Here is a 17,199-nt window from a genome sequence, read left to right on the forward strand (position 1 = left end):
TCATGTCACCTAATCCATTTTATCACAAGAAACCTGTCCGAAAGTGACTTGTGTTTTTAATTCCATGCGACTTTTCATCGATATTTGTAGTTGCCAAGTCGGTAATAAAGAAAAAAAAAGCCGTGGCTCAGTTGGTTAAAGCGCCTGTCTAGTAATCAGGAGATCGTGAGTTGGAATCTCACCGGTGCCTTTTTACTTTCATTTTTCTTTCCTGCCCCATCGTTCGTTAACTGCATTCATCGCCTGGACGGCTCGTACAAACTTGATGTTTCTAGCTGTTTCCGTCGGCGCCGTGGCTTAGTTGGTTAAAGCGCCTGTCTAGTAAAGAGGTGATCGTGAGTTGGAATCTCACCGGTGCCTTTTTACTTTCATTTTTCTTTCCTGCCCCATCGTTCGTTAACTGCATTCATCGCCTCGACGGCTCGTAGAAACTTGATGTTTCTAGCTGTTTCCGTCGGCGCCGTGGCTTAGTTGGTTAAAGCGCCTGTTTAGTAAACAGGAGATCGTGTGTTCGAATCTCACCGGTGCCTTTTTACTTTCATTTTTCTTTCCTGCCCCATCGTTCGTTAACTGCATTCATCGCCTCGACGGCTCGTAGAAACTTGCTGTTTCTAGCTGTTTCTATCGGCGCCGTGGCTTAGTTGGTTGAAGCGCCTGTCTAGTAAACAGGAGATCGTGAGTTGGAATCTCACCGTGCCTTTTTACTTTCATTTTTCTTTCCTGCCCCATCGTTCGTTAACTGCATTCATCGCCTCGACGGCTCGTAGAAACTTGATGTTTCTAGCTGTTTCCGTCGGCGCCGTGGCTTAGTTCGTTAAAGCGCCTGTCTGGTAAACAGGAGATCATGAGTTCGAATCTCACCGGTGCCTTCTTAGTTTCATTTTTCTTTCCTGGCCCATGGTTCGTTAACTGCATTCATCACCTCGACGGCTCGTAGAAACTTGCTGTTTCTAGCTGTTTCCATCGGCGCCGTGGCTTAGTTGGTTAAAGCGCCTGTCTAGTAAACAGGAGGTCATGAGTTCGAATCTCACCGGTGCCTTCTTACTTTCATTTTTCTTTCCTGCCCCATCGTTCGTTAACTGCATTCATCGCCTCGACGGCTCGTACAAACTTGCTGTTTCTAGCTGTTTCCGTAGGCGCCGTGGCTTAGTTGGTTAAAGCGCCTGTCTAGTAAACAGGAGATCGTGAGTTGGAATCTCATCGGTGCCTTTTTACTTTCATTTTTCTTTCCTGCCCCATCGTTCGTTAACTGCATTCATCGCCTCGACGGCTCGTAGAAACTTGCTGTTTCTAGCTGTTTCCATCGGCGCCGTGGCTTAGTTGGTTGAAGCGCCTGTCTAGTAAACAGGAAATCGTGAGTTCGAATCTCACCGGTGCCTTTTTACTTTCATTTTTCTTTCCTGCCCCATCGTTCGTTAACTGCATTCATCGCATCGACGGCTCGTAGAAACTTGATGTTTCTAGCTGTTTCCGTCAGCGCCGTGGCTTAGTTGGTTAAAGCGCCTGTCTAGTGAACAGGAGATCGTGAGCTCGAATCTCACCGGGGAGTTTCTGCTTCCGGCCACGCCAGTGAATGGACGCAGGATGCAGGGCTCCTCAGGAGCGGCTTCAGCGGCCATGTCAGGCCGCGGTAACAGGACTGCTGATCAGGATAGTACTTACCATGTTGTTTTGCCTGCACTGCCAACAGGTCGGTTTGTTTTGAATACGGTTTTTTTGCATGCCGATATCAGGGCCCGCCCGTACCGGGTGGAAGATTTCCGCGACGCTTTGGCACAGCATTCGCTGATCCCCGATGTTGTTGCGATGGGGGCGTATCGGATGAGCCATGTCTGGGCTGTCACTCTCAAGGATTCCGAAGCGGTGGCGAAGGTTGTTAGTGTAGGCGAGTTGTGTGTGAGAAACGGTCGCTGCTTGGTAATTGACCCGGCGAACCAGGATGTGCGGCTGAAACTTCACTGGCTGCTACACAACGTGCCAGACGAGGATGTCCGTGCTGCCTTTGCGCCGTACGGAAAGGTATCCGAAGTTACACGGGAGCGCTGGCGAGTTAAAGGTATGTTAGAAAAGGGCTCAACTACTAGACACGTCACGCTGAAGCTGAAAGCTGGCATGAAGCTCGACGACCTGCCGCATCAGCTGAATGTTAGCGGTGAGCTGGCGCTCGTTATTGTGCCAGGCAGACCCCCGCTGTGCCTACGCTGCCGGAGTACGGGTCACATCCGCAAAGAGTGCCGGGTTCCTCGCTGCGGAACCTGTCGACGGTTCGGGCATGAAGAGAGCCAGTGTGCTCGTACCTACGCTAGCATTGCCGGACCTGGGACCAGCGAAGACTCGTCGGAGTTAATAATGGACGAGGTGGATGCGGAGGAGGCTGCTGACATTAGAGGTCAGTCAACAAAACAGGACGCGCCTTCCATGACTGTTTTAACAAAGCATAAGGTGACGGTGCCCAGTCAAGAGAGTGAAACTCGGCAAGCCTTGCAAGATCCGTCACAGGACCATGAAGGCGAGTCAAAGGAAGCATCAGAAGATGTAATCAATTTTTCTGACGCTGAGGAGCATCTCAGCACTGAGCCTTCCTTTACTGATGCCATGGAGGTTGGGCCGGAGACAGCAGCCTTTATTGCCGCGAAACGTCCACACGAGGAAAGCGTCGAGGGGACTCAGCTGCCAGGTGGTGTTTGTGGTGAGCCGCCGCCGAAAACTTCGGGCATCCGAAGAGCAACGTTAAGACCGAAGCCGAACTTCTCGGCCGACACGCGGCAGGCGGGGAAACCGCCTCCGTAGTTTTGTGGTGTCCTGAACGATTTGTGGGTCGGCTGCCTACCGACCAGCGTCAGGAACATTCTGCAACCAAGCGGGGCGTGTGTGAGCAAAAATGACAGACGGTGCTTGGACTTCGTTTGTATGCAGCCCGACGTTCCGCTGGGAGGACAATACATGCACACATATGCCACTGTTCTTCAGAAGCGGAGGCCACGCAATCATGATGGTAGGCACTATGCGGGTACGGGCGTCTCTCGCTAATACATGACTCTCAAGCTTAATTCGCCGTTACACGTAGCTACTTTGAATGTCAGAGGGCTGGGAGCGAGAAGGCGACAATGCCAGCTCAATCGCCTCTTTTTAGATAATGATATAGATGTAGCAGCTGTGCAAGAGTCAAAGATTGAGAGCCAAGAAAGCACTGACCATATGGTGGCTTCTTTTCAAACAAACTTTTATGTGTGTGTATGCCATTCTGTTGGTGTATCGGGTGGATGCCTTTTATTTATACGTAACACGCTGGGAGTAAGCGTAGAGTCCGTTTTTGCCTGTCCAAGTGGTCGGCTTTTGGTTACTGATTTTACCTACTGTAATTTATGCTGGCGTGTGTTGTGTTTGTATGCTCCCAATTCAGAACGCGAACGTGAAGTGTTTTTTGAGTCTATTGAATCGTGGTTGAAGGTCGACAAAATTTTGCTTGTACTTGGTGACTACAACTGTGTGTGCTCAGCTGTGGACCGAGCGGCGAAGTGTAAACCTCGAAGAGACAGAAGCTCCGAGCAGTTGAATGCACTTGTGCATGAATACGGCCTTGAGGATGTTGGTAGTGTGTTCTCCACTGGAAACCAACCAGAGTTCACGCACTTTCAGCGAGATAGCCATGCTCGATTGGACAGGGTGTATGCCTCGGTTGATCTTGTTTCTCTACGTACTGCATATGAGGTCAAACCTGTGTCTTTCAGCGATCATTGTCTCGTGAGTGCAGTGTTCGGTAGGGCAGGAAAGAAATCGCGCTTTAACTGGCACCTATGGAAACTGAATGCCAAACTTCTCGCCGATGAAGAGTTCCTTACGGAAGTTAAGACCGAGTTTGAAAGTCGTCTGACTAGGCGACCAGTAAGTTTTGCAGCGGAATGGGACAGCTTCAAAGAATGGGTCAAATTGAAATCCATAGAAAAGAGCAGTAAGGTGCGGCATAAAGAGAAAGAAAAAGAAAAAGAACTGAATGAACAACTCCAGTTTCTTTTGAGCATGGAATGTTCAGTGCCAGGGCATTTCGCCAGTAAAATACGAGAGATAAAAAGTGAGTTGGAAACAATCGACAGTGAAAGATACACAGCGGCTGTTATACGTGCAAGGGCTGAAAAACTTTGGGCTGGAGAAGTGCCGACAAAACGAGCCCTAGCAGACGAGAAAAGACACGCCTGCCAGAAAGAAATAAGGAGTATAAGATATGCCGGCCATATCACTGAAGATGCTAAAGATATTCAGCGTGCGGTAACAGAGCACTTCGAAGAACTGCTTAGCGCTAAGCTTGAGACTGTAGGCGGCTTTCGAACAGATTTCCTAAGACTGATGCCTGCACTGTATGACGAAAGTAAAGCGCGCCTAGAAACACCGGTAACGTTGCAGGAGATACTATCTGCAATAGATGACCTGACACCTGGGAAGGCCCCTGGGCCGGATGGTCTAAGCGCCGCATTCTTTAAAACTTTTCAGCAGTATGCGGCTCAGTTTATGCTCTGTGTAATCACTGAAGCTTATGAACGTAATACTGTTCCATTGTCTTTTTCTACATCGCACATTGTTCTAATACCCAAGACAGATGATCCGGAGAAACGACTGTTGGTGGGGTCCTACCGACCGATTAGCCTCACCAATGTTGACTACAAGGTGTACATGAAGGTTTAAGCAAAACGACTGCAAAGCGTAATAAAGAAATTGGTTGGGCCTCATCAAACGTGCGGCATCAAGGGTCGATCCATTGCCACGAATATACATGTCGCAAGAACCGTACTAGAATGTGTTGATGCACTCGGTGGTCAGATAGCCATGATGCAATTAGATTTGGCGAAAGCCTTTGACCGTGTTTCTCACGAAATTCTTTTTTCCATTTTGCAGCATTCTAACCTTGGTGACGTCATAGTGGAGGGTGTTAAAATGGCTTATGCGAACTGCACGACCCGTATTATTGCGAATGGTGAACTGACTGACAGCATCGCAGTACGGTCATCAGTAAGGCAGGGCTGCCCGCTCTCACCCCTGCTTTTTGCACTGTATTTAGAGCCACTTTGCTTGGGTATCATTGATAGCGATCGCATTTTAGGATTCAAGCTGCAATCAGCACACGTGAAAATGCTAGCATACGCTGATGACATTGCAGTCTTTTGTGCAACTAGAAAGAGCATCTGTGAAGTCACTGGTGTCGTCCAAACATTTTGTGATCAAACCGGATGCAAGATCAATTGGGAGAAAAGCTCTGGGTTTTGGCATGGTGATTGGGACGTGACACCTGATTTATTCTGTAAGCTGCGATGGTCTGCTCTCCCAACACGATATCTAGGCGTGCCTTTAGAATGTTATCAAGATCCCAACGTGCACTGGGTGGAAGAAACATCCAGAGTGAAAGAAAAAGCGGATGCGTGGCAAGGAAGGCAACTGTCAATGTTTTCGCGCGCTTCTATTTGCAATGTTTTTCTTATTTCGAGGCTGTGGTACCTCATAAATGTGTTGTGTATCTCACGAACCTCAATTCAGAAAATGCACCGCGTTTTTGCTGTTTTTATTTGGGCATCCACATGGGAAAAAACCGCCCGGACGAATTTGTTTATTTCTGTAAAAAGGGGCGGGCTTGGCATTGCACATCTGTTCTTGCGTCAGGTGGTCTCGCGATTTATATTCCTCCGTGATCAAAAAGATACCTTTCTAAGAACGGTGATGCAAGTGCGATTGCAGAGGCTGCTCCCTGAATGGATTGTGTCATGTGAAAACATGCCTGGTACTGTGACTGGCTACCTGCGCGAGGTTGTTTTTTCGTGCAAGTTGCTAGAAGTGCGGTTTTCTTTTGATTATCTTTGCAATGTTCCCAAAAAAAAACTGTATAAAGATCTCATTGACGTGATGCTGCCGGTGCCTTTTTACCGGGCATTACACTGTGGAGGCCCAGGGCAGGACGTTTTGAAAAGAGTTAAGAAGATGCCCGTGAGGCCATCAGCTAAAACGTTCCTTTTCAAACTTCACTCCAATACGCTCCCTGTTAAAACCTGGCTGAATGAAAAAGGTATCTTCGACCCATGGACAACAAATTGCCTGTTGTGCAAAAAACCGGAGACAATTGAGTACGTCTTCTTACAGTGTTGGGATGCTGTCTTTCTATGGGACGTCCTCCAAAGGAGAATTAAAAAGGAACTTCCCCTAACTCCGTACGGTATCAGATTCCTACCAGTGCAGAACGATGATGCACGTTATGATTTAATTATGCTTCTTGGCCTCCATAGTTTGTGGAAAACACGAATGCAGGTGCGTCACGCAGATATAAATACACGATCTGCGCGTGAAAACTTCATTGAAAGTGCGGTGTATATACGCGAATCTTTCAGGATGCAGCAGGATCCACCACAATGGCAATGTCTATTTGATGAGATGGTGAACCTGAAAAGATTTTAGCCGCGTACGCGTTAGCTCAAGTGTAGTTGACGTGTTTTATCATGTGTATTTTGTTTTTGCGTTTCACGGCAATAAAGAAAAAAAAAAAGCTCGAATCTCACCGGTGCCTTTTTACTTTCATTTTCTTTCCTGCTCCATCGTTCGTTAACTGCATTCATCGCCTCGACGGCTCGTAGAAACTTGCTGTTTCTAGCTGTTTCCGTCGGCGCCGTGGCTTAGTTGGTTAAAGCGCCTGTCTAGTAAACAGGAGATCGTGAGTTCGAATCTCACCGGTGCCTTCTTACTTTCATTTTCCTTTCCTGCCCCGTCGTACGTTAACTGCATTCATCGCCTCGACGGCTCGTAGAAACTTGCTGTTTCTAGCTGTTTCCGTCGGCGCCGTGGCTTAGTTGGTTAAAGCGCCTGTCTAGTAAACAGGAGATCGTGAGTTCGAATCTCACCGGTGCCTTCTTACTTTCATTTTCCATTCCTGCCCCGTCGTACGTTAACTGCATTCATCGCCTCGACGGCTCGTAGAAACTTGCTGTTTTTAGCTGTTTCCGTCGGCGCCGTGGCTTAGTTGGTTAAAGCGCCTGTCTAGTAAACAGGAGATCGTGAGTTCGAATCTCACCGGTGCCTTTTTACTTTCATTTTTCTTTCCTGCCCCATCGTTCGTTAACTGCATTCATCGCCTCGACGGCTCGTAAAAACTTGATGTTTTTAGCTGTTTCCGTCGGCGCCGTGGCTGTTGGTTAAAGCGCCTGTCTAGTAAACAGGAGATCGTGAGTTCGAATCTCACCGGTGCCTTTTTACTTTCATTTTCCTTTCCTGCCCCGTCGTACGTTAACTGCATTCATCGCCTCGACGGCTCGTAGAAACTTGCTGTTTCTAGCTGTTTCCATCGGCGCCGTGGCTTAGTTGCTTAAAGCGCCTGTCTAGTAAACAGGAGATCGTGAGTTCGAATCTCACCGGTGCCTTCTTACTTTCATTTTCCTTTCCTGCCCCGTCGTACGTTAACTGCATTCATCGCCTCGACGGCTCGTAGAAACTTGCTGTTTCTAGCTGTTTACGTCGGCGCCGTGGCTTAGTTGGTTAAAGCGCCTGTCTAGTAAACAGGAGGTCGTGAGTACGAATCTCACCGGTGCCTTCTTACTTTCATTTTCCTTTCCTGCCCCGTCGTACGTTAACTGTATTCATCGCCTCGACGGCTCGTAGAAACTTGCTGTTTCTAGCTGTTTACGTCGGCGCCGTGGCTTAGTTGGTTAAAGCGCCTGTCTAGTAAACAGGAGATCGTGAGTTCGAATCTCACCGGTGCCTTTTTACTTTCATTTTTCTTTCCTGCCCCATCGTTCGTTAACTGCATTCATCGCCTCGACGGCTCGTAGAAACTTGCTGTTTCTAGCTGTTTCCGTCGGCGTCGTGGCTTAGTTGGTTAAAGCGCCTGTCTAGTAAACAGGAGATCATGAGTACGAATCTCACCGGTGCCTTCTTACTTTCATTTTCCTTTCCTGCCCCGTCGTACGTTAACTGCATTCATCGCCTCGACGGCTCGTAGAAACTTGCTGTTTCTAGCTGTTTCCGTCGGCGCCGTGGCTTAGTTGGTTAAAGCGCCTGTCTAGTAAACAGGAGATCGTGAGTTCGAATCTCACCGGTGCCTTCTTACTTTCATTTTCCTTTCCTGCCCCGTCGTACGTTAACTGCATTCATCGCCTCGACGGCTCGTAGAAACTTGCTGTTTCTAGCTGTTTCCGTCGGCGCCGTGGCTTAGTTGGTTAAAGCGCCTGTCTAGTAAACAGGAGGTCGTGAGTACGAATCTCACCGGTGCCTTCTTACTTTCATTTTCCTTACCTGCCCCGTCGTACGTTAACTGCATTCATCGCCTCGACGGCTTGTAGAAACTTGCTGTTTCTAGCTGTTTCCGTCGGCGCCGTGGCTTAGTTGGTTAAAGCGCCTGTCTAGTAAACAGGAGATCGTGAGTTCGAATCTCACCAGTGCCTTTTTACTTTCATTTTTCTTTCCTGCCCCATCGTTCGTTAACTGCATTCATCGCCTCGACGGCTCGTAGAAACTTGCTGTTTCTAGCTGTTTCCGTCGGCGCCGTGGCTTAGTTGGTTAAAGCGCCTGTCTAGTAAACAGGAGATCATGAGTACGAATCTCACCGGTGCCTTCTTACTTTCATTTTCCTTTCCTGCCCCGTCGTACGTTAACTGCATTCATCGCCTCGACGGCTCGTAGAAACTTGCTGTTTCTAGCTGTTTCCGTCGGCGCCGTGGCTTAGTTGGTTAAAGCGCCTGTCTAGTAAACAGGAGATCATGAGTACGAATCTCACCGGTGCCTTCTTACTTTCATTTTCTTTTCCTGCCCCGTCGTACGTTAACTGCATTCATCGCCTCGACGGCTCGTAGAAACTTGCTGTTTCTAGCTGCTTCCGTCGGCGCCGTGGCTTAGTTGGTTAAAGCGCCTGTCTAGTAAACAGGAGATCGTTAGTTCGAATCACACCGGTGCCTTTTTACTTTCATTTTTCTTTCCTGCCCCATCGTTCGTTAACTGCATTCATCGCCTCGACGGCTCGTAGAACTTGATGTTTTTAGCTGTTTCCGTCGGCGCCGTGGCTTAGTTGGTTAGAGCGCCTGTCTAGTAAACAGGAGATCGTGAGTTCGAATCTCACCGGTGCCTTTTTACTTTCATTTTTCTTTCCTGCCCCATCGTTCGTTAACTGCATTCATCGCCTCGACGGCTCGTAGAAACTTGATGTTTTTTTAGCTGTTTCCGTCGGCGCCGTGGCTTAGTTGGTTAAAGCGCCTGTCTAGTAAACAGGAGATCGTGAGTTCGAATCTCACCGGTGCCTTTTTACTTTCATTTTTCTTTCCTACCTCATCGTTCGTTAACTGCATTCATCGCCTCGACGGCTCGTAGAAACTCGCTGTTTCTAGCTGTTTCCGTCGGCGCCGTGGCTTAGTTGGTTAAAGCGCCTGTCTAGTAAACAGGAGGTCGTGAGTTCGAATCTCACCGGTGCCTTTTTACTTTCATTTTTCTTTCCTGCCCCATCGTTCGTTAACTGCATTCATCTCCTCGACGGCTCGTAGAAACTTGCTGTTTCTAGCTGTTTCCGTCGGCGCCGTGGCTTAGTTGGTTAAAGCGCCTGTGTAGTAAACAGGAGATCATGAGTACGAATCTCACCGGTGCCTTCTTACTTTCATTTTCCTTTCCTGCCCCGTCGTACGTTAACTGCATTCATCCCCTCGACGGCTCGTAGAAACTTGCTGTTTCTAGCTGTTTCCGTCTACGCCGTGGCTTAGTTAGTTAAAGCGCCTGTCTAGTAAACAGGAGATCATGAGTACGAATCTCACCGGTGCCTTCTTACTTTCATTTTCCTTTCCTGCCCCGTCGTACGTTAAATGCATTCATCGCCTCAACGGCTCGTAGAAACTTGCTGTTTCTAGCTGTTTCCGTCGGCGCCGTGGCTTAGTTGGTTAAAGCGCCTGTCTAGTAAACAGGAGATCATGAGTACGAATCTCACCGGTGAGATCTTACTTTCATTTTCCTTTCCTGCCCCGTCGTACTTTAACTGCATTCATCGCCTCGACGGCTCGTAGAAACTTGCTGTTTCTAGCTGTTTCCGTCGGCGCCGTGGCTTAGTTGGTTAAAGCGCCTGTCTAGTAAACAGGAGATCATGAGTACGAATCTCACCGGTGCCTTCTTACTTTCATTTTCCTTTCCTGCCCCGTCGTACGTTAACTGCATTCATCGCCTCGACGGCTCGTAGAAACTTGCTGTTTCTAGCTGTTTCCGTCGGCGCCGTGGCTTAGTTGGTTAAAGCGCCTGTCTAGTAAACAGGAGATCATGAGTACGAATCTCACCGGTGCCTTCTTACTTTCATTTTCCTTTCCTGCCCCGTCGTACGTTAACTGCATTCATCGCCTCGACGGCTCGTAGAAACTTGCTGTTTCTAGCTGTTTCCGTCGGCGCCGTGGCTTAGTTGGTTAAAGCGCCTGTCTAGTAAACAGGAGATCATGAGTACGAATCTCACCGGTGCCTTCTTACTTTCATTTTCCTTTCCTGCCCCGTCGTACGTTAACTGCATTCATCGCCTCGACGGCTCGTAGAAACTTGCTGTTTCTAGCTGTTTCCGTCGGCGCCGTGGCTTAGTTGGTTAAAGCACCTGTCTAGTAAACCGGAGATCATGAGTACGAATCTCACCGGTGCCTTCTTACTTTCATTTTCCTTTCCTGCCCCGTCGTACGTTAACTGCATTCATCGCCTCGACGGATCGTAGAAACTTGCTGTTTCTAGCTGTTTCCGTCGGCGCCGTGGCTTAGTTGGTTAAAGCGCCTGTCTAGTAAACAGGAGATCATGAGTACGAATCTCACCGGTGCCTTCTTACTTTCATTTTCCTTTCCTGCCCCGTCGTACGTTAACTGCATTAATCGCCTCGACGGCTCGTAGAAACTTGCTGTTTCTAGCTGTTTCCGTCGGCGCCGTGGCTTAGTTGGTTAAAGCGCCTGTCTAGTAAACAGGAGATCATGAGTACGAATCTCACCGGTGCCTTCTTACTTTCATTTTCCTTTCCTGCCCCGTCGTACGTTAACTGCATTCATCGCCTCGACGGCTCGTAGAAACCTGCTGTTTCTAGCTGTTTCCGTCGGCGCCGTGGCTTAGTTGGTTAAAGCGCCTGTCTAGTAAACAGGAGATCATGAGTACGAATCTCACCGGTGCCTTCTTACTTTCATTTACCTTTCCTGCCGCGTCGTACGTTAACTGCATTCATCGCCTCGACGGCTCGTAGAAACTTGCTGTTTCTAGCTGTTTCCGTCGGCGCCGTGGCTTAGTTGGTTAAAGCGCCTGTCTAGTAAACAGGAGATCATGAGTACGAATCTCACCGGTGCCTTCTTACTTTCATTTTCCTTTCCTGCCCCGTCGTACGTTAACTGCATTCATCGCCTCGACGGCTCGTAGAAACTTGCTGTTTCTAGCTGTTTCCGTCGGCGCCGTGGCTTACTTGGTTAAAGCGCCTGTCTAGTAAACAGGAGGTCGTGAGTACGAATCTCACCGGTGCCTTCTTACTTTCATTTTCCTTTCCTGCGCGTCGTACGTTAACTGCGTTCATCGCCTCGACGGCTCGTAGAAACTTGCTGTTTCTAGCTGTTTCCGTCGGCGCCGTGGCTTAGTTGGTTAAAGCGCCTGTCTAGTAAACAGGAGATCATGAGTACGAATCTCACCGGTGCCTTCTTACTTTCATTTTCCTTTCCTGCCTCGTCCTACGTTAACTGCATTCATCGCCTCGACGGCTCGTAGAAACTTGCTGTTTCTAGCTGTTTCCGTCGGCGCCGTGGCTTAGTTGGTTAAAGCGCCTCTCTAGTAAACAGGAGATCATGAGTACGAATCTCACCGGTGCCTTCTTACTTTCATTTTCCTTTCCTGCCCCGTCGTACGTTAACTGCATTCATCGCCTCGACGGCTCGTAGAAACTTGCTGTTTCTAGCTGTTTCCGTCGGCGCCGTGGCTTACTTGGTTAAAGCGCCTGTCTAGTAAACAGGAGGTCGTGAGTACGAATCTCACCGGTGCCTTCTTACTTTCATTTTCCTTTCCTGCCCCGTCGTACGTTAACTGCATTCATCGCCTCGACGGCTCGTAGAAACTTGCTGTTTCTAGCTGTTTCCGTCGGCGCCGTGGCTTAGTTGGAGAAAGTGCACTTCCGGCTTCGCTAGCGAGCGGACGTGTGCGAAATGAGCTCCGTCGGAGCGGCTTCAGCGGCCCAGGAGGGCCGCGGTAACAGGTTTTTTGCCGCTGTTTCTTCAGCAGGGTGTGATTACCAGGTAGTTTTACCGAGTTTGTCTACAGGGCGTTTTGTTGTGAAAACAGTTTTTTTGCACTGTGATATCAGGGCCCGCCCTTACCAGGTGGAAGATTTCCGCGATGCGCTCGAGGAATTATCGCTCCTACCGGAAGGCATCGCCATCGGAGCCTACAGGATGAGGCATGTGTGGGCGGTTACCTTCAAGGATGAAGACGCCGTGAAGAAAATTGTCAGTTCTGGTGAGCAGGTAGTGAAAAAGTGTCGGTGTCTTGTTATCGACCCAGCTAACCAGAATGTACAGTGGTGAGCAGCCTTGTCTAGAGCGCGCCGACGGGGCTCTGCGGAGCAAGTCAGCGACATCTAGCGTTAGGCTCTGGGTTTGAGCTATGCGTCCTATGCGCATGCGCGGCAAACCAGAAGGATGCCTGCTCATCACTTCCTCATCCAGCTCTGCCTTGCGAGTACCTTTCTTGCCGCTAGGGTCGCATTGCCTGCATTTGTGATAGGGTGCCTCGATTCGCGCCTGCTCTCCGCATCGAGGCACCCTAATTGGTGAGGTTGTGACGGTCGCCAGAGCGTCGCGATGACACAGTGTTTCTCGAATGCGACGAGACGACCAAGCAAGCAAGCACGACTGATAGCGAATTAATGCGCGTTCCTGCATACGCACCACTCATCGCCCCTGTACTCTATTGTGGAGGCATTCAACTTCCTATATCTGTAAAGGTGCCAAATGCTGTGTCTTTTATAGCTTATAACCCGGCCCAAAAACACGCCATCAAACGAGACGCCTGCAACCCATGGTGTGTGGTCGTAACCTTATACGAACAGGACGAAAACAGACACCAAACAACCAACTAGGCCCGATTCTCGCACTATTTGCTATGGTGTTTGAAAGCGCGATCATCCGCTATCACTCGCAATTGATTTTGAACCGAGCGATCACCCGATATCACATTCCACTTGCTTAGCCGATTCGTGATTCGCACGAAACGCGTTGGTTTGCAGGACACTGTTACATATCATTAAGCGCGTACCTGGCGGCATGAAGCGCAATCATTGAATGAAAATGAGGCCGGTAACCCACGACCATACACTGCTTAATTTTGGCCGCGCATGCGCGATGGACGCATAACTCAAACCCACAGCCTAACGTTAGATGGCGTTGATTTGCTCTGCGGAGCACTGTCGGCGCGCTCTAGACAAGGCTGCTCACGACTGTACGCCTGAAAGTACACTGGCTTTTACACAGTGTACCGGACGAAGACGTAAAGCTCGCCTTTGCGGCATATGGCAAGGTCACCGATGTCGCCCGCGAGCGGTGGCGCGTGCAGGGCATGGTGGACAAAGGGTCTACTACACGGCATATGACCCTGAATCTGAAGCCAGGTGTAAAGCTCGACGACATCCCCCACCAGGTGAGCGTCGCCGGCGAGCTGGCCCTTGTGGTCGTGCCAGGGAGAGCTCCGCTCTGCCTACGCTGCCGCGGCACCGGCCACATTCGCCGAGAGTGCCGTATACCAAGGTGTGGTGCCTGTCGACGGTTCGGTCACGAGGAGGGCCAGTGCGAGCGGACCTACGCAAAAGTGACAGGGCCCGAGAACGCTCAGGACGCATCCGCCTTGTTCATGGACGAGGCGGATATGGAAGAGGCATCTTCCGCTGCGACTGAGAACGCTGCAGGTGAGAGGGAGACTGCCTTGGGGGTGCCGCCTCAGGAGAAAACCGTGGTTGAGGCGGATGTCACCACACGTGAACCAGCGCCTCACCAGGACGTCAGGCCCAAGTCGCAGGGCGAGGCGAAATCTTCAGTCGACACTGAAGCTCCTTGCATTCCTCCAGACTCTGAGGGCATGGACATTCTTCCCGGTGCGGCTACCTTGGTGGCCGGAAAACGCCCCCACGGCGCCGTTGACAGCGGGACGCTTCAACAGGACCACAGCGGATTAGACAGACCGCCGCCCAAAAGTCCAGGTTTGAGGCGGTCTACCCTGAAGCCGCGGCCGAACATTTCGGTCGATTCAAGGCAGGCGGGGAAACCGCCTCCATAGTTTGTTGTGCAAAGTGTCATTTTGGGCTAAGGGTATTGGGGTGTGGCGCGAGGGCAGACACCATTTTATAAGGCGTTTTTTTTTCTTTTGGATATGGCTATCACATTAAGTGAAGCACTGCGTGTAGCATCTATTAACGAGAGAGGCCTTAGAGGAAGAAGGCGACAGTGTCAGCTCAGTCGCCTTCTTCTAGATAACGACCTACATGTAGTCGCCGTGCAAGAATCGAAAATTGAGACAAGTTGCTACAGACCGAATGCCGTCCGCTTTCCGTACGAATTTTGATGCATGTGTCTGCCATTCTGTAGGTGCCTCTGGTGGTTGTGTACTTTTTCTTCGCAATAATCTTGGTATTATGGTACAGTCGATTTTCTCGTGTCAAAGCGGCCGTCTCCTTGTCGTTGATTTTTTGCGCTGCGGCCTTGATTTCCGAGTATTTGTGTGTATGCACCAAACGCAGAGACTGAGCGAAAATTATTTTTTGAAGGATTGGAGTCATATTTAAACAGTGACAAAGTGATAATCCTACTGGGCGATTTCAATTGCGTTTGCCAAGCTTCAGATCGCGCCAATAAGTCAATTGTACGTGATAAAAGTGCTGATGTTTTGAATGAAATCGTCCATGGCCATTATTTTGAAGATATTGGAAGTTTATTTACAAATGGCACCTATACGCAGTATACCCATTTTCAGGGCAACAGCCATGCTCGATTAGACAGATTGTATGTCGCAGCTGAACTTGTACCACTTTGCACCTTGTACGAAGTTAGACCTGTGGCTTTCAGTGATCGTGCCTTAGTGATTGCAACCTTTGGAAGAAAACAAAGCAAGAATCGGTTTAATTGGCATTTATGGAAACATAATAATACGTTGTTGGAGGACGAGAGCTTTTTTAACGAAACAGACCAATAATTAAATATATCACTTACAGCGAAAATGTTGAGCTTCGCTGTAAAATGGGAGGATTTTAAACAGGGGGTGAAAATGAGAGCGATAGAAAAAAGCACGAAATTAAGATACGCAGAGAAGCAAAAAGAAGCAGAGCTTCGTAAACAGCTCGAATTTCTGACGTGTGTAGAAAACGCCCAACCAGGCGCATGCTTTAATGAGATCAGGGGTGTCAAAGCCCAACTTGAAAAAATGGACACAGATAAGTATAGTACGGCAGTTAATCGGGCGCGGACGGAACATCTGTGGGCGGCGGAAACACCAACAAAGCGTGCGTTATCAGACGAGAAACGATACGCGTGCCGAAAGGAAATACGAGAAATAAGAACTAGCACAGGTATTTCGGCGGACAGTAGTGTAATCAGGAACGCAATCTGTGATCATTTCGCAGATATGCTTTGTCAGTCGCGAAAAACTGAACGGGGCTTCTGCAGTGAATTCCTTCCACTTATGCGAAACTTGAGGAAGAAGTTAAAACCCGGCTTGAGCAGCCGATTTCCGTGAAAGATATTGAGGCTGCAATAGATGCCCTGCCAGCAGGTAAAGCCCCTGGCCCTGACGGACTGGGTGCAGCTTTCTACAAAGTGTTCAAACCTGCAATAGCCCAGGCTCTGCTGAAGGTTGTTGACGAAAGCTATGAGAAAAAACATGTTCCGCTGTCTTTCACAACATCCCACATAGTGCTAATTCCTAAAACCGAAGATCCTGATAAGCGCCTGTTGGTGGGGTCTTATCGCCCGATAAGCCTCACCAACGTCGACTACAAAATTTTCATGAAGGTGCTAGCGAAAAGATTGCAGGGTGTTATAACAACGCTCGTAGGCACGCACCAAACATGCGGCATAAAAGGGCGAAGTATCGCCACTAACATACACGTGGCACGATCCATACTAGAATGCTGTGACTCATTTGATGATCGAGTGGCGATGATACAACTAGACCTGGCAAAAGCCTTTGACCGCATTTCTCACGATGTTTTGTTTGCCGTATTAGATCATGCAAATGTCGGCCGAATAATATTAGATGGCGTTAGAATGGCATACAGAAACTGTACCACACGGATTGTTGTGAATGGAGAACTCACTGAAAGCCTCCAAGTGCGATCTTCTGTGACGCAGGGTTGTCCACTGTCGCCATTGTATTTCGCAGCCTACCTTGAACCGCTTTGCTTGGCCATCCGGAATAATGAATGCATAACGGGCTTCACGCTACAATCAGTGCATCTGAAAATCTTGGCTTATGCCGACGACATCGCTGTCTTTTTTGCAAATAGAGAAAGTAGTACAGAAATTTTGCAGCGGCACAGGTGCCCAGATAAACTGGGAAAAAATCTGCGGTTTCTGGCATGGTAGCTGGGAGGTCACACCCGAACACTATTCTCAGATGCGCTGGTCAGCCACTCCAGCATTGTATCTAGGAGTGCCCCTTGATTCTTACCGGGACCCAGATCCATTCTGGCATGACCAAGCATCGAGGGCCAAGGAAAAAAGTGATGCGTGGCAAGGAAGGCAGTTGTCCATGTTCTCGCGTGCCATTATATGTAATCTGTTCCTTACTGCTAAAGTGTGGTACGTGATGAATGTGCTTAGTGCTTCGAGGACAAACATACAAAAACTTCACCGTGTTTTTGCCGTTTTCATTTGGGCGTCGACCTGGGAAAGGACGAGCCGAAAAAATTTGTTTCTCTCCGTACAAAAAGGAGAGCTTGGTCTGGCGCATTTATTTTTGCGACAAGTTGTCTCGCGTTTCATGTACCTTCGTGACCAAAATGATGTCTTCCTCAGAACAGTAATCCAAGTTCGGCTTGGTCGACTCCTTCCTAATTTTCTGGTCAGTTCGTGTCTCAATGTAGGTGGTACCGTAAGAGGGTACTTGCGAGAAGTGGTGCTCGCGTACAGATTGCTGCATGTGCGCTTTTCCATGGAGTATTTGTGCAATGTTAAGCGGAAAAAATTGTATGCGGACCTAATGGACACAGTGCTTCCTGTA

General features: G+C 49.1%; 1 protein-coding gene and 29 non-coding genes across 30 annotated transcripts; all 30 read left to right on the plus strand.

The window, feature by feature from the left end:
• The first annotated feature begins 456 nt into the window (after nucleotides 1-456).
• TRNAT-AGU (transfer RNA threonine (anticodon AGU)) lies at nucleotides 457-530 on the plus strand. Its single transcript has one exon. It is a non-coding gene; the product is annotated as a tRNA-Thr (tRNA).
• Nucleotides 531-795: 265 nt separating this feature from the next.
• Nucleotides 796-869, plus strand: TRNAT-GGU (transfer RNA threonine (anticodon GGU)). Its single transcript has one exon. It is a non-coding gene; the product is annotated as a tRNA-Thr (tRNA).
• A 96-nt stretch (nucleotides 870-965) lies between these two features.
• TRNAT-AGU (transfer RNA threonine (anticodon AGU)) lies at nucleotides 966-1,039 on the plus strand. Its single transcript has one exon. It is a non-coding gene; the product is annotated as a tRNA-Thr (tRNA).
• A 96-nt stretch (nucleotides 1,040-1,135) lies between these two features.
• Nucleotides 1,136-1,209, plus strand: TRNAT-AGU (transfer RNA threonine (anticodon AGU)). The gene has a single exon. It is a non-coding gene; the product is annotated as a tRNA-Thr (tRNA).
• A 96-nt stretch (nucleotides 1,210-1,305) lies between these two features.
• On the plus strand, nucleotides 1,306-1,379 carry TRNAT-AGU (transfer RNA threonine (anticodon AGU)). The gene has a single exon. It is a non-coding gene; the product is annotated as a tRNA-Thr (tRNA).
• A 5,260-nt stretch (nucleotides 1,380-6,639) lies between these two features.
• TRNAT-AGU (transfer RNA threonine (anticodon AGU)) lies at nucleotides 6,640-6,713 on the plus strand. Its single transcript has one exon. It is a non-coding gene; the product is annotated as a tRNA-Thr (tRNA).
• A 96-nt stretch (nucleotides 6,714-6,809) lies between these two features.
• On the plus strand, nucleotides 6,810-6,883 carry TRNAT-AGU (transfer RNA threonine (anticodon AGU)). The gene has a single exon. It is a non-coding gene; the product is annotated as a tRNA-Thr (tRNA).
• A 96-nt stretch (nucleotides 6,884-6,979) lies between these two features.
• On the plus strand, nucleotides 6,980-7,053 carry TRNAT-AGU (transfer RNA threonine (anticodon AGU)). The gene has a single exon. It is a non-coding gene; the product is annotated as a tRNA-Thr (tRNA).
• A 264-nt stretch (nucleotides 7,054-7,317) lies between these two features.
• Nucleotides 7,318-7,391, plus strand: TRNAT-AGU (transfer RNA threonine (anticodon AGU)). Its single transcript has one exon. It is a non-coding gene; the product is annotated as a tRNA-Thr (tRNA).
• A 96-nt stretch (nucleotides 7,392-7,487) lies between these two features.
• TRNAT-AGU (transfer RNA threonine (anticodon AGU)) lies at nucleotides 7,488-7,561 on the plus strand. The gene has a single exon. It is a non-coding gene; the product is annotated as a tRNA-Thr (tRNA).
• A 96-nt stretch (nucleotides 7,562-7,657) lies between these two features.
• Nucleotides 7,658-7,731, plus strand: TRNAT-AGU (transfer RNA threonine (anticodon AGU)). Its single transcript has one exon. It is a non-coding gene; the product is annotated as a tRNA-Thr (tRNA).
• A 266-nt stretch (nucleotides 7,732-7,997) lies between these two features.
• Nucleotides 7,998-8,071, plus strand: TRNAT-AGU (transfer RNA threonine (anticodon AGU)). Its single transcript has one exon. It is a non-coding gene; the product is annotated as a tRNA-Thr (tRNA).
• Nucleotides 8,072-8,167: 96 nt separating this feature from the next.
• TRNAT-AGU (transfer RNA threonine (anticodon AGU)) lies at nucleotides 8,168-8,241 on the plus strand. The gene has a single exon. It is a non-coding gene; the product is annotated as a tRNA-Thr (tRNA).
• A 96-nt stretch (nucleotides 8,242-8,337) lies between these two features.
• Nucleotides 8,338-8,411, plus strand: TRNAT-AGU (transfer RNA threonine (anticodon AGU)). The gene has a single exon. It is a non-coding gene; the product is annotated as a tRNA-Thr (tRNA).
• Nucleotides 8,412-8,507: 96 nt separating this feature from the next.
• Nucleotides 8,508-8,581, plus strand: TRNAT-AGU (transfer RNA threonine (anticodon AGU)). Its single transcript has one exon. It is a non-coding gene; the product is annotated as a tRNA-Thr (tRNA).
• A 96-nt stretch (nucleotides 8,582-8,677) lies between these two features.
• On the plus strand, nucleotides 8,678-8,751 carry TRNAT-AGU (transfer RNA threonine (anticodon AGU)). The gene has a single exon. It is a non-coding gene; the product is annotated as a tRNA-Thr (tRNA).
• A 265-nt stretch (nucleotides 8,752-9,016) lies between these two features.
• On the plus strand, nucleotides 9,017-9,090 carry TRNAT-AGU (transfer RNA threonine (anticodon AGU)). Its single transcript has one exon. It is a non-coding gene; the product is annotated as a tRNA-Thr (tRNA).
• A 98-nt stretch (nucleotides 9,091-9,188) lies between these two features.
• Nucleotides 9,189-9,262, plus strand: TRNAT-AGU (transfer RNA threonine (anticodon AGU)). The gene has a single exon. It is a non-coding gene; the product is annotated as a tRNA-Thr (tRNA).
• A 96-nt stretch (nucleotides 9,263-9,358) lies between these two features.
• On the plus strand, nucleotides 9,359-9,432 carry TRNAT-AGU (transfer RNA threonine (anticodon AGU)). The gene has a single exon. It is a non-coding gene; the product is annotated as a tRNA-Thr (tRNA).
• A 606-nt stretch (nucleotides 9,433-10,038) lies between these two features.
• Nucleotides 10,039-10,112, plus strand: TRNAT-AGU (transfer RNA threonine (anticodon AGU)). Its single transcript has one exon. It is a non-coding gene; the product is annotated as a tRNA-Thr (tRNA).
• A 96-nt stretch (nucleotides 10,113-10,208) lies between these two features.
• TRNAT-AGU (transfer RNA threonine (anticodon AGU)) lies at nucleotides 10,209-10,282 on the plus strand. Its single transcript has one exon. It is a non-coding gene; the product is annotated as a tRNA-Thr (tRNA).
• A 96-nt stretch (nucleotides 10,283-10,378) lies between these two features.
• Nucleotides 10,379-10,452, plus strand: TRNAT-AGU (transfer RNA threonine (anticodon AGU)). Its single transcript has one exon. It is a non-coding gene; the product is annotated as a tRNA-Thr (tRNA).
• A 266-nt stretch (nucleotides 10,453-10,718) lies between these two features.
• Nucleotides 10,719-10,792, plus strand: TRNAT-AGU (transfer RNA threonine (anticodon AGU)). Its single transcript has one exon. It is a non-coding gene; the product is annotated as a tRNA-Thr (tRNA).
• Nucleotides 10,793-10,888: 96 nt separating this feature from the next.
• TRNAT-AGU (transfer RNA threonine (anticodon AGU)) lies at nucleotides 10,889-10,962 on the plus strand. Its single transcript has one exon. It is a non-coding gene; the product is annotated as a tRNA-Thr (tRNA).
• Nucleotides 10,963-11,058: 96 nt separating this feature from the next.
• On the plus strand, nucleotides 11,059-11,132 carry TRNAT-AGU (transfer RNA threonine (anticodon AGU)). Its single transcript has one exon. It is a non-coding gene; the product is annotated as a tRNA-Thr (tRNA).
• A 96-nt stretch (nucleotides 11,133-11,228) lies between these two features.
• TRNAT-AGU (transfer RNA threonine (anticodon AGU)) lies at nucleotides 11,229-11,302 on the plus strand. Its single transcript has one exon. It is a non-coding gene; the product is annotated as a tRNA-Thr (tRNA).
• A 96-nt stretch (nucleotides 11,303-11,398) lies between these two features.
• TRNAT-AGU (transfer RNA threonine (anticodon AGU)) lies at nucleotides 11,399-11,472 on the plus strand. Its single transcript has one exon. It is a non-coding gene; the product is annotated as a tRNA-Thr (tRNA).
• Nucleotides 11,473-11,567: 95 nt separating this feature from the next.
• Nucleotides 11,568-11,641, plus strand: TRNAT-AGU (transfer RNA threonine (anticodon AGU)). The gene has a single exon. It is a non-coding gene; the product is annotated as a tRNA-Thr (tRNA).
• A 266-nt stretch (nucleotides 11,642-11,907) lies between these two features.
• TRNAT-AGU (transfer RNA threonine (anticodon AGU)) lies at nucleotides 11,908-11,981 on the plus strand. Its single transcript has one exon. It is a non-coding gene; the product is annotated as a tRNA-Thr (tRNA).
• A 159-nt stretch (nucleotides 11,982-12,140) lies between these two features.
• On the plus strand, nucleotides 12,141-14,331 carry LOC146192545 (uncharacterized). Its single transcript, XM_084600057.1, has 2 exons — nucleotides 12,141-12,506; nucleotides 13,414-14,331. Exons 1-2 carry the CDS (start codon nucleotides 12,141-12,143, stop codon nucleotides 14,260-14,262), a joined length of 1,215 nt encoding a protein of 404 aa, XP_084456183.1. The 3' UTR covers nucleotides 14,263-14,331.
• Nucleotides 14,332-17,199: the final 2,868 nt, after the last annotated feature.

This window comes from Amblyomma maculatum, chromosome 4, assembly GCF_055883805.1.
Source record: "Amblyomma maculatum isolate TAMU_Amacu chromosome 4, ASM5588380v1, whole genome shotgun sequence".
In the NCBI taxonomy this organism is placed as follows: domain Eukaryota; kingdom Metazoa; phylum Arthropoda; class Arachnida; order Ixodida; family Ixodidae; genus Amblyomma; species Amblyomma maculatum.